Source organism: Rhinatrema bivittatum, chromosome 4, assembly GCF_901001135.1.
Source record: "Rhinatrema bivittatum chromosome 4, aRhiBiv1.1, whole genome shotgun sequence".
NCBI lineage: Eukaryota > Metazoa > Chordata > Amphibia > Gymnophiona > Rhinatrematidae > Rhinatrema > Rhinatrema bivittatum.
The window spans coordinates 1,823,562-1,835,989 of NC_042618.1; the positions used below are offsets into that span (position 1 = coordinate 1,823,562).

General features: G+C 46.1%; 1 protein-coding gene across 2 annotated transcripts in view; it reads right to left on the reverse strand.

The window, feature by feature from the left end:
- Positions 1-12,428, reverse strand: part of VIPAS39 (VPS33B interacting protein, apical-basolateral polarity regulator, spe-39 homolog) — a 122,714-nt gene that overhangs the window by 63,588 nt on the left and 46,698 nt on the right. For both annotated transcript variants that reach the window (XM_029597662.1, XM_029597661.1), the window contains exon 11: positions 10,678-10,705. In XM_029597662.1, coding sequence (XP_029453522.1) covers positions 10,678-10,705 — 28 coding nt within the window. The remainder of the gene's footprint in view (positions 1-10,677; positions 10,706-12,428) is intronic.

The following is a 12,428-nucleotide window of genomic DNA, read 5'->3' on the forward strand; positions in this document are numbered from 1 at the left end:
TTAAATAAATAAATAAATAAATATTAAGAAAGGTGGAAAGAAAGCAAAACGATTACCGTCATGGTTAAAAGGTGAGGTGAAAGAGGCTATTTTAGCTAAAAAAAAATCCTTCAAAAATTGGAAGAAGGCTCCATCTGAAGAAAATAGGATAAAACATAAACATTGTCAAGTTAAGTGTAAAACACTGATAAGACAAGCGAAGAGAGAATTTGAAATGAAGTTGGCCACAGAGGCAAAAACTCATAATAAAAACTTTTTTAAATATATCCGAAGCAGGAAACCTGTGAGGGAGTCGGTTGGACCATTAGATGACCGAGGGGTTAAAGGGGCTCTTAGGGAAGATAAGGCCATTGCAGAAAGACTAAATGAATTCTTTGCCTCCGTGTTTACTAATGAGGATGTTGGGGAGATACCAGTTCCGGAGATGGCTTTCAGGGGTGATGAGTCAGTACGATAAGACCTGGTCTTGAGCATCGGTATATTAAAAGAATTTAAATAAATAAATAAATAAATAAATAAATCACTGTGAACCTGGAAGATGTAGTAGGCCAGATTGACAAACTAAAAAGTAGCAAATCACCTGGACCGGATGGTATGCATCCTAGGGTACTGAAGGAACTCAAAAATGAAATTTCTGATCTATTAGTTAAAATTTGTAACCTATCATTAAAATCATCCATTGTACCTGAAGACTGGAGGGTGGCCAATGTAACCCCAATATTTAAAAAAGGCTCCAGGGCCTGGAGGAAGTGACGTCATCCATGCAGATGGCAGCCTGAAACCGCGGCTCCTCCGTTCTGAGACAGCATCTTATCGCATCGAGCGCTCCAAAACCCTATTTCGGGGCCAAAACGCACACGGGGCACTCCAGCACTCCTCTCATGTCGAGCCGGAAGAAACCGCTCGATTTCAAAAAGTATTCATACCACAAATTGGTGTTAGCTGAGGAATCGCTGGGAAGCAACATGGCGGCCGGCAGCGTGGACGCGGCGGAATCACCAGGGGAGATTGAGGAGGACCAGCTGGATACTTCAGATCTGCCTACCAGGGCGGACATGCAAAGATGGTTCGCGGATTTAAAACAAGAATTGGCGGCAAATACTGCAGATCTCCGTGCCTCAATCGATGATATCAAAGGAGACTTGGCCGAGAATGGGCGGCGACTTTTTGAGGTAGAGACCCGAGTGGAGGCGAACAGCGAGGAGGTGAAGGTAAATCGCACGACTCTCACCCTTATACAATCGGAAGTGGAACGCCTGCAAGATAAGGTCGAGGACCTAGAGAACAGGTCACGGCGGAACAACCTCCGCTTTCGTGGCGTGCCTGAACTCCCTGATTATGCAGACTGTGCTTCTGTGGTGAAACAAATCTGTGGCATGCTACTGACGGCTGGAGAGGCGGCCCAGCCCTTATCTGCAGACGCAGAGGTCCAGTTGGTCCGGGTGCACCGGGTTATGGGCCCAAGGGTCAACAATCTCCCCAAAGACATTATTGCCTGCTTTCAGGACTATGTCTTAAAAGAAAAAATAGCAGGTATTGCTCGGCGACAAAATAAATGGCAATGGCAAGGCCACGAGGTAATGATTTTCATAGACCTCTCACCAGTGACCATTAAGAAAAGGCGGGATTTCAAACCAGTTACCGAGCTTTTGAGAAGGGAGGACATCCGTTACCGATGGCTGTTTCCCTTCGGGCTATCTTTTTCAGTGAAAGGTGAAGCGCACCGAGTAAAAACCCCAGCGGAGGCTTCGCAAGTGTTACAAGCCGCCGGATATGGAGAGATTGCGGAGATGCCTGCGGCCCCTAAGCCACCTTTGCGTAGGGAAGATCCACCACAGTGGCAAAGAGTTAATCGAGGTGACAAGCGGCTGCGGCGGCATTCGGACAAAGAACCGCAGGGATGAGCTCTGCATGGGTCCTGGTTTCTTGTTACTTGGAGACTGGACAGTGCAGATTAAGTTACCTAGCGCTGCGTTGTGCAGGCGCGGAGTACGCTGGGACACACGGGGCTTGCTTGGGTGCGGGTCCTGTGGATGTTCATCTTCAGTTCATTTTGTACTGCCATGCTCTCTATTTTTGAGAAGTTGATCATTATTGGTTTGGTTGGTAATCAGTTATTCTATTTGCAGGAGTGCTTGAATGTTTATTTTTGAAAGTATATGAGGTTTAAAGCTGTCGGAGGGGGAAGGCTGTTGCTGGAATGATTGTGTCCTCCCATATTCACAGGGTATGGGCCTCTACGGCGGACCATACCGAGTGGGGGGTGGGGGCGCGGGGCGGGGGAATAGAGGTGGATTTGTATTTTGTTTTCTTTACTGTCAGGGGGACTGCCCGATGTTGGTTATGGGGACAGGTTGGGAGCTTGCTATGGTATAGCCTCAGTACGCCTCAACTAGGATTTCTATTATGGTTTTGATATGGCGACCATACATATCCAAACTCTAAATGTTAAGGGACTCAATACCCCATTAAAACGCCAGTCCCTTTTTTCGGATTTGGCCCAGCATCACACTATGATAGCGTTCCTACAAGAAACGCATTTGAAAAAGCGATATGAACGCTTATTACGTAATGGCAATTATCCGGGACAATATTGGGCGGCACGGCCACTAGCCCATAAATATCTGGGGGTGGGTATCCTTATTCACAAGGATCTGCACTATGAACTTCTCGGTTGTTATCCAGACCCGGAGGGACGATATGTTTTAGTTAATGTGGCCATAGCGGGTGTCAAATATTCTTTACTCAGTGTTTATGCTCCTAATGTGGCCCAGGACACTTTCCTGGCCTGCTTGTCACAGTTTATTGACCAGAGCGCAGAGGGCCACCTCCTTATAGGAGGGGATTTTAATGTAGCCACGAACCCCAGGTTAGATAATTCTAATGGCCGTACTTCCAATCGGCGGAGGGAGCGCCAGGGCTTCCATAGTTTTTTAAGGCGTTATAGTTTGATTGACACATGGCGGGTTTGGCACCCCAAGCAGAGAAATTATACCTTTTACTCGAGGGCCCACAAAATGTACTCCAGAATTGATTATCTCCTAGTCGACAAGGGATGCTCTAATCAGGTTACTCAACCTGCCATTGGGGCTATCACCTGGTCCGACCATGGTCCGGTGTCTTTACAATTAGCTGTTTTGGCATCCGACTCCGGACAACGATATTGGAAGCTTAATGACAGCCTGTTGGAGGATGAGGGCTTCTGCGCTCTTTTGTATTCTGATATTCAGGAATATTTGTTAATTAATGATATCCCAGAAATCGCACCGACCACGCTATGGGATTGTCTTAAGGCCGTAATAAGGGGTAAACTTATAGCTAAAGGAGCCTTCCTTAAGAAACAAAAGCAGAAGGATAAGCTGGAGACCATACAGCAGTTGCAGAAGCTGGAGCTTCTACATGCTAAAACTGGGGCAGCGCGCCTCTTATTTCAAATGGACCAATTGCGTATGCATTTGGTGTCCATTGAAGCGGCGCAGATAGCCTATCAAATGGCCCGAGTAAAACAGCTTTTCTACGAAGGGGGGAATAAGGCGGGGAGAAACCTGGCCCATAAGTTGAAGGCTAGGCAAGTCCAGTGCAACATAGTAAAGGTAAAGGATGAAAGAGGGGATATTCTTACTTCTAATACGGATATCAGGCAGCGATTTACACGGTTCTATTCCGAATTGTATGCCTCCAATTCTCGCATTAGCCCAGAAGCCATAGCGGAATACTTACAGTCTATTCCGCTCCCACAGGTTTCATTGGCGGACCAAAAGTTCTTATCCCGCGACATTACAGCAGCGGAGGTACTGTGGGCGATACGATCCCTGAAAGTGGGCAAGTCCCCGGGCTTGGATGGGTATACTGCAGTTTTTTATAAAAAATTTGCTAATGTATTGGTAGCCCCTCTCGTAAAATTATTAGAGCACCCTGTCCAGGGAGGCTAATTTAGCAGGGGTGACACTGATCGGTAAGCCGGGGCGTGACCCAACGGTTTGTGGTTCTTATAGTCCCATCTCCTTAATCAATTTGGATTTGAAACTCCTAGCGAGAATCCTCGCTCAACGGCTTAATACCTTCCTACCTGCTTTGGTTCATTCCGAACAAGCTGGTTTTATTCCGGGCCGGATGGCATCCGATAATGTCCGTAAGGCTATTGATGCTATGTGGTGGGCTAGAACTCAGAATATACCCATGGCTTTGTTGGCCATCGACGCTGAAAAGGCCTTTGATTATGTGCACTGGCCTTTTTTATTTCAAACACTGCAAAAGTATAATTTAGGGGACAAATTTTTAAGGTGGATTCGCCTATTATATGAGGGGCCGACAGCCTGCTTAAAAATTAATGGCGCTTACTCCTCCTCATTCGCAGTTCAGCGGGGAACCCGGCAGGGTTGTCCCTTATCCCCCCTACTCTTTGCCCTTTTCCTGGAACCCTTTACCTACCGCATCCGGCATAACAATAGCATAGCAGGGGTTCGGGCCGGTGAGTTCTCCTCCAAACTGTCCCTTTTTGCGGACGATTTACTGTTTACTATTACGGACCCCTTGCTATCCATACAAACGATTACGAGGGAACTCCAGGCCTTTAGTGCGGTTTCTGGTTTCACCATCAATTGGGAAAAGTCTGAACTTTTCAATGTCACCTTAGCGCCAGAGCTGGTAACGCAGATCACGCAACACTTTCCGTATTGCTGGGCTAGACACCAGTTAAAATATTTGGGAGTTAATCTGGGACTGGGCTCCGATTTGTTTCAATTAAATTACCCACCTTTATTGGCTAAAATATACAAGGATCTGGAGGAATGGGACCGCTATCATATCTCCTGGCTGGGGAGACTGGCGGTCCTCAAAATGAATATTTTACCTCGCCTATTGTATTTGTTTCAAACTTTGCCACTTGTAATTCCTGCCAACCTGCTGGCTAAGTGGCAAAAACGGTTGAATAAATATCTCTGGAAGGGCAGGAGGTCCAGGATAGCTAGGGAGACTCTATATCTTCCACGATGGCAGGGAGGTCTGGGCATGCCTAATCTTGCTAAGTACCTAGGGGCTGCTCAGCTCAAGGTGGCGGTTGACTGGCATTGTGTTAAGCGTTGTAAGCCGTGGACGCTATTAGAACAGGCGATACTGGGGTCTCTGCCTTTGGGGGCCCTGTTGTGGCAGGCGAGGTCTTCCTGGCTCCCTGTGGTGCAGTTGCCGGACTCAGTTGAAGCAACCCTCCATATCTGGAACCAGTGGAGGAAAGCGCTGGTGGGAACACAAACTATTTTTCATAGTACCCATTTGTTTCACAATAAAGATTTTAGGCCGGCCGGTCATCCTCGGGTCTTTTCCCATTGGATTCAGCAGGGTATAACTCAATTTGCCCACCTCTGGGAGCCGGGGGGGCTGATCTCATTTGCTTTACTCAGAGAGCGGTTCCAATTGCCAATGGGGGATCAGTTCAAATACCTGCAAGTTAGACATTACTTCCAAAGACACCAGGTGGGAGGTAAACTGACAAAGGGCATACCTACCTTTGAAAATATGTGCCGCCAGGCAGATAGAGTCGATAAACATATTTCTAACCTTTATAGTTTATTGAGCGGTAGATTTAATATGCTGGCACCACATATAAAATCATGGCAGTTGGATTTACAATGTGACTGGGAGGCGGAGGATTGGTTGCGGGTGTTTCAGGGTTTGCGGAAAGGTTTAATATCAGCCCTGCATATTGAGAATGGTTACAAACTGTTTTTTAGGTGGTATATTACCCCCACCCAGCTACAACACATTGTACCAGGCTCTGACGGTCTTTGCTGGAAACTGTGTGGAGAAAAGGGGACTTTCTTTCATCTTTGGTGGACGTGTCCAGAGATACAGAAACTGTGGACCCTGGTATCTGACTGGATTACCACAATACTGCAAATCCAGTTTCAGTTGACCCCATCGCAAGCCTTGCTCAATAAAGATAGGACAGATGGATACAAATTTCATGATTTCTTTATTAAATATGTGGTTACAGCAGCGAGATGTTCCATTGCTCAATTATGGAAGGACCCGAGAGTCCCAACGTTACAGATGATACAAGCTACTGTTCAAAAAATGCATAGTTTGGGGCGCATCACAGCTTACAAGAATAAATCCCTTCATTCCTTTCATAAGATCTGGGGACTATATGAACGCTGGCAACAGATTTTTTCTGGTTGACTTTTACTTGCTCAGGCTGGATTGTGGTGCCCGGCCGGAGAGTGGGGTCCGCTATATTATTTGCAGTTCCTGGCGCTCTTTGGGATCTTGGAAGAGCTGGAGGCCTCATTATGGCTGGCAGTATAGAGCTCGGTCTTTCACCTGTCCTATGATTGCATTTTATTATGATTTTCTGTGCATAGTCCTCTACTATTTACATCTGGATGTACACCTCTATGGGGGGAGGGGGGAAATGGGAACATCATTTAAATATTGGCGTTGATTGTTCAGCTGGTTACTTCACGAATTTTGTGTACTTGTTCTTACTGTTTTATGCTAGCGGTTCGTGTCTAGGATGTTTTCTACTGCCAATAAAAGATTTAAATATAAAAAAAAAAAAGGCTCCAGGGGCGATCCGGGTAACTATAGACCAGTGAGCCTGACTTCAGTGCCGGGCACATCACTCCCCAACCACAGAGGTGGACATCAATGGTCACTATCACTCAATTTGGGACTTCCAGTTCCAACCTCAACTCAGACTGGCCCACCCAAGCCACCATAAAGACTGGACCTGGACTCCCTGTTGAGGGGAAGCAGAAGATGAAACTCCTCCGATAACGGATTCCAATGGGAAAGAAGTACCCTTTGAAGGGGCTGCATAAGAGCAAATGCCCATGGAACCAGGTCTAGTGTCTATGCCATAGAACCCAGGACCTGTAAATACTCCAGATCTTGGGCATAGACAGCCCCAGAAGGCAACAAACCTGACTCTATAGTTTTAGCACCCTGTCCTCAATGAGAAACACTTTGCCTACCCAGGTGTCAAAATGAACTCCTAAATATTCCAGGGATTGAGATGGGCTAAGATGACTCTTTGCTAGATTCATGACCTATCCCAGAGACCTTAACCTCTCCAGAACCTGCTACACCAACTGCTGCCAGAGATCTGCTAACGTTTCCTGAATGAGTCAGTCTTCCAGATATGGATGGCCCAGTACCGCTTCTCTTCTGAGCGCTACAGCCACCACCACGACTTTGGTGAATGTATGCAGAAAGGCGCAAAACTGAAAATGTTCCCCCAAAATCATAAACCGGAGGAATCGCTGGTGCTCTGGCCTGATTGCTATATGTAGATAGATCTCCGTTAGATCCAGAGATGCCAGGATCTCCCCTTGCACACCGCTGCAATGACGGAGTGCAGAGTCTCATCCAAAAGCAGGGAACCTTGAGGGCTATATTTACCTTTTTAAATCCTAAAATCAGTCTGAATGTTCCCTCCTTGCTTGGTACCACGAAATAAATGGAATATCTTCCTGTTCTCTGTTCCTCCCGAGGAACCGGTACTATAGTCCCTAGACGCCACAAGTGGTCCACTCTACCCTGAACAGCCATTCGCTTGGCATGTGAGATGCAAAGGGAGATGCTGTAGGCTTCACGCACCGGTCGAGCAAATTCTAACATGTCTATAATGACACTTAGTACCTAATGGATCGTTGTAATCTTGGTCCACTCCTAGTAAGAGAGTCAAATAACCCCAGATAACCTGAACAGAAGAGTGGACCGGCCTCATTGTGAGGACTTGGCCCCCTCCCCCAGTTCCCTGACCAGGGGTGTCACAGATTGGTTTGAGGCTTCTCCAAAAGGACTACCTCCAGGACTGTGATCTGCTAGAGCCCTGCCTTCAAGTCCCCAAACGGCCCTTATTCTGCCAAAATCTCCTATTACTTGAAATTGGGAATGGACCAGAAAGGACCTCTTTCCTCCCTTCGGTCTCTCCTCCGGCAATTTTTGCCCTTTAGACTTTCCCAGATGCTTCATCAACTGCTCTAAATCTTTCCCAACAGAAGTTTGCCCTTAAATGGCAAAGCCCCCAACTGAGACTTGGACCACACATCAGCTGACCAATTTCTCAATCAAAATAGCCACCTGGCCAACACCACAGACATCATAATTCTGGAAGACATTCTGATCAGGTTATATAAGGCATCCTCTATATATGCTACAGACACCTTCAAATGCTCAGCCTGCTTTGCTGTAATTGCTGACTTAGGATCTTCCACTTGCAAGCGCTGAACCCAGCGCAAGCATGCTCTTTGCATAAAACTCCTGCAAACTACAGCCCTTATATGCCAAGGCCTCAAAAATCTTCTTGAGATGGACGTCCAACTTCCAGTCTTGGACTTCTTTCAGTGCAGCTGAACCATCCACCGGAATGGTGGTCTTCATAGTTACCGCAGATACCAAAGCATCCACCGTCGGAAGCGTTAAAAGCTCGAGCGTTTCCTCCAGTAACAGGTATAGCTTAGCTTGCTCTACCCACCTGCAGGCCACTCCCACTTCCTAACCACCAACTTCCTCACTGACTTGTGTAAAGGAAATGCTTTTGCTGGACTCCTCAATCCACCCATGACTGGATTCATCCCTTCCAGCTCAGACTTCCTGCGGACCTTGATGCCTAAGGTGCACCACCTTAGGGTCCTCCCCTTCGGCCACTGGCACCTCCTCTGGCCCCCCATCAAGTTCTGAGAAATCCTGATCTGCTCCTGCTCCCAGAGAATCAGCTTCAGAAGCTTCGGAACCTTCTGAATCGCCTGCGTCCCTCATGGGACTAACAGGCCGAGCCGAGAGTCCAAGAATCCTTTGGACACTTGCAGACCCCTTCTTCTTCGGTACCTTGGGTCTTTTCCCCAGCTGAAAATCCTCGGTGAGATGACTCTGGGGTCAAGATCTCTTCTCTCCAGCTGGCTTTCTGGTCAGATAAGCCCTGTGTAACAGCAGCACAAATTTGGAAGAAAAGTAGAGGAATCCTCACAATCCTCCACCAGCAGGTTTTTCTGTACCTCAGGGGTTCCCCACCTCACCTCTGGGTCTTGTACTGCTAGAGATAATGAGGCGGGAAATCTCTCCGCTTCCCTTTGTCCCTCTGCTGTGGCTGCCATTCCTGCACTGACGGGGAAGGCCTCAGCAGCAGCCCACCAACATCTGCAGCACTCTCTTGCAGGATGCACCAGTGCCCATCTTCCCCAAACTCCCTTCCCCCCTGGAGATATAGCGGGAGCACAAGCGTGCCCTGGAGAGGTGCCTGCAGCTCTCCGTGTGAGCAGCAGGGCTTGTCGCATGCCATTTCTACACATGGAACCCCGAGCTGCATGCCACAGCGATTACCTCAATGCTGGGACCCCCAGAGAGAGGCAGAAAAATGGATGTGCGAGCAGGACCAGAACCCCGCAAGGACCACTGGGTGCAAGTGGGTGACTGCTTGCTCTGCCAAAGCCTCAGTTTTTCCGATTACTTTTTTTTTTCCCCCCCAAAAAAACTTTAAAAATCGGCAATCATAAAAGCACATGTACTTCCTTGAAGTTGCTGAAGTTGATGCAAGAAACCAACAGGCTCTCCTGAGGGAGGGGGGAATTGGACTACCAGCTATACCATCCCTGAGGAGCCGGAGCCTAGGAGTGAGCCAATGTCAAAGGTCGCCAATCCCCTGCTCGTTCATCTCAAACCAGGGGGGGGGGGGGAGGGGGGGGGATGGCCCTATCAGGAACTGACAACCCCCTGGGAGGAATACTTAAAAGGCTATTTCTTAATAAAGAAATAAATAAAAAAAAAAAAAAGGCTATTCTGACAACTCCACTTCTCTTTCTCCCCCCCCCCCCCCCCCCCAGACTGCTGGTTTCACCCATCTACCATCTGCTGGAGACAGAGAAATACCGAGAGACTGCAGGAGGCACACTAAGTTAAATGGCAACATCAGCGAAACATTTTTTCTCTGTCTCCAACTGCTGGCAGGGAGGCAAAACCCACGAGTCTGAACTGAACTGGGGATGAACAGGAACGTCATGCCATGGTCTCAATGTTCAGAACGTGCCTGTCTAATGAAGAGTGGAGACAAACATGGGCCATGAGAATAGCTCCCAACTAAAGACAGCTTCTGAAGGCTAGCAAACATCGGGGGAGGAACTGTGGCCAAACAGGTACCTAGAGTCATATGCCCAGAAATACAAACACATTGGGCCTCTCTCGTAGTGTTACAAATAAAATTGTTGTACACTTTAAAAAGGAAATGGTTAAATATTCATGTTGGTAGCATCTAGACTGAATCTGCTGCTGAACGTAGAGGACCTGTCTGCCAGGGTGTGGGATAATCTCACATTGGCGAAATTAAGCTGGGACAAACACGGAGACAAGACACAAGCAGCGGAACATCTGGAGTCACTTCTTGGATTATCTAGAAAGCTCAGACAGGGAGGTGGGAAGCCTCTAATATTTTGTGAAGAACAGCTTGAGTGAACAGGTTATACCTGTAAATATATTTGGATAAGGTGGTAACTTTTCAGGATGTTAAAAATGTGTTTTAGAAGAGAACAGAACTTTTTGCCTAAAGATCTGTGTTTTTTGGGGGGGTTTTTTGTGATTTCTGTCCAAATCTGTTTGCTGTTACATTTGCCTGATGGCAATCTCTTATTGAATATTCACAATATAAAAGAAAATTACAAAAAACTATTACATAATGGCACTTACTGCCAGATCTTCCACCCGATCCAGAAATCTAGAATATCAATACAAAAAAGGAGAACATTAACATGACTTCTGCTACCAGAATAGTCACTCAGTCACCCCCTTCCAGTTTCTAGCAATGAACCCAGGGTCAGATTAAAGGCCCAAATTTATGCTGGTCCTTGTAAGTTAAGGACCAGCATAAATTTCTTTTTGGCCTCATTTTTATATAGTCCTTTTAAATATAGATATTAGTATTTATTTTTTTCAGTACATCATGTAATCTTGTTTTTCTCTTTGAAATCTGCTGACTTCTAGCAAAAGTCCCAGTTTCCTCTGTCCAGCTGACTTTTCACCTTTGTTGTCTTATCATAAGTTTCCCCTCTAGTTTACTTTTCTGTGAGATAAGGACGAGAGAAAGACCAGTTTTCTTAAGGCAGATGGCAGGTTAGATAGAAATCACAAGCTGAACTGTTAATTGGCCAAAGGCTGAGAAATGACTTTTCCCAATTCAAGTAACCTTTGCTGAATCGGGAAAAGTTTCAATATCTTGCATGAACAATGCTGACAAGATTTCCACTGACTGATTTGGAAAAGTATAAGCAACTAGGGCACAGTTGCTTACTGTGAACTCTTACTCATTCTTGAAAGAACTTCTTGCTTAAAAACCAATTTACTTACACTCAATCAGCTGTACAAGTTACTGTAATATCAGTGCATTTATTCCATCCAGCTGCATGACAGAGTCACAGCGCTAGTGATAAGACTAACATAGGTGTAATAGTATCCAGAGCAGCCTTTTCATCATACGACCAGAGAGAGAGAGAGACCTGCATGAGAGAACTTCAGGACATTTGGGAAGTGACAGGCGACTGTTGGCAATTCCAACTTTCCAGCTTATGGGGGAGAAATTTCCATGAAGGGTGGAATTTGTAAATGCTGTTTCCCTGTCTTAAAACAGAGCCGATCACAAATTTAAAAGGCAGTCTCAAGTTTAAGGTAACAGAATACCAAAAATTCCCGTATAACTTTCAGAGATGTGTTTGGTTTTAAACTGGGAGTCTCTGAGAATATTGTTGTGTATTGTGGTCAGTGACGAGGTTTTTAAATCAAACTGGAGGTGGCTGAAAATATGTCATAAAGATGTGCGATTATGTATCTTGTCTACTATTATGAAATATGTTTTGTTTACTGCTAGGAGGCTGAGTGAATTATTTTTTGTTCTCAATGTGGTTACTGTTGTTGCATTTGATGTAAGGTGGGGCCTTGAGATAAACAATGGAAGTTTATTAGGGTAGTCTTACACCAAATTAGCAGAAGTGATTTGGGGGCTGAATTTAAAAAGAATTAACCAAGGTTTCTTTCCTAATAATGGAAACATTACTTACCTGAAACTTTCGTTTTCTTTAGTGTAGACAGATGGACTCAGGACCAATGGGTTATATGCTCCCCTGCCAGCAGATGGAGACAGAGTCAGGTTTCAAAGCTAACGTCACCTTAGATACACCCCATGCAGAGACCTCAGCCATTCAGTACTCTCTTCAAAAGCCATTGTGGACTTACTATTGAAAAATTGAATACCATTTAAGAACTTGATTAAAACTGGTGACCAAAACGTTACTCAAACATAAGCGCTGAATCCCAGCAATATTACAGATGCCCAGATCTAGGGATAGGGTGATGGCTTACCTGTAACCTCATTGGGATCGAGATTCATGGGCAGCCGTGGGCAAGTTGCTGAGTCCATCTGTCTACACCAAGGAAACTGTTTCCTA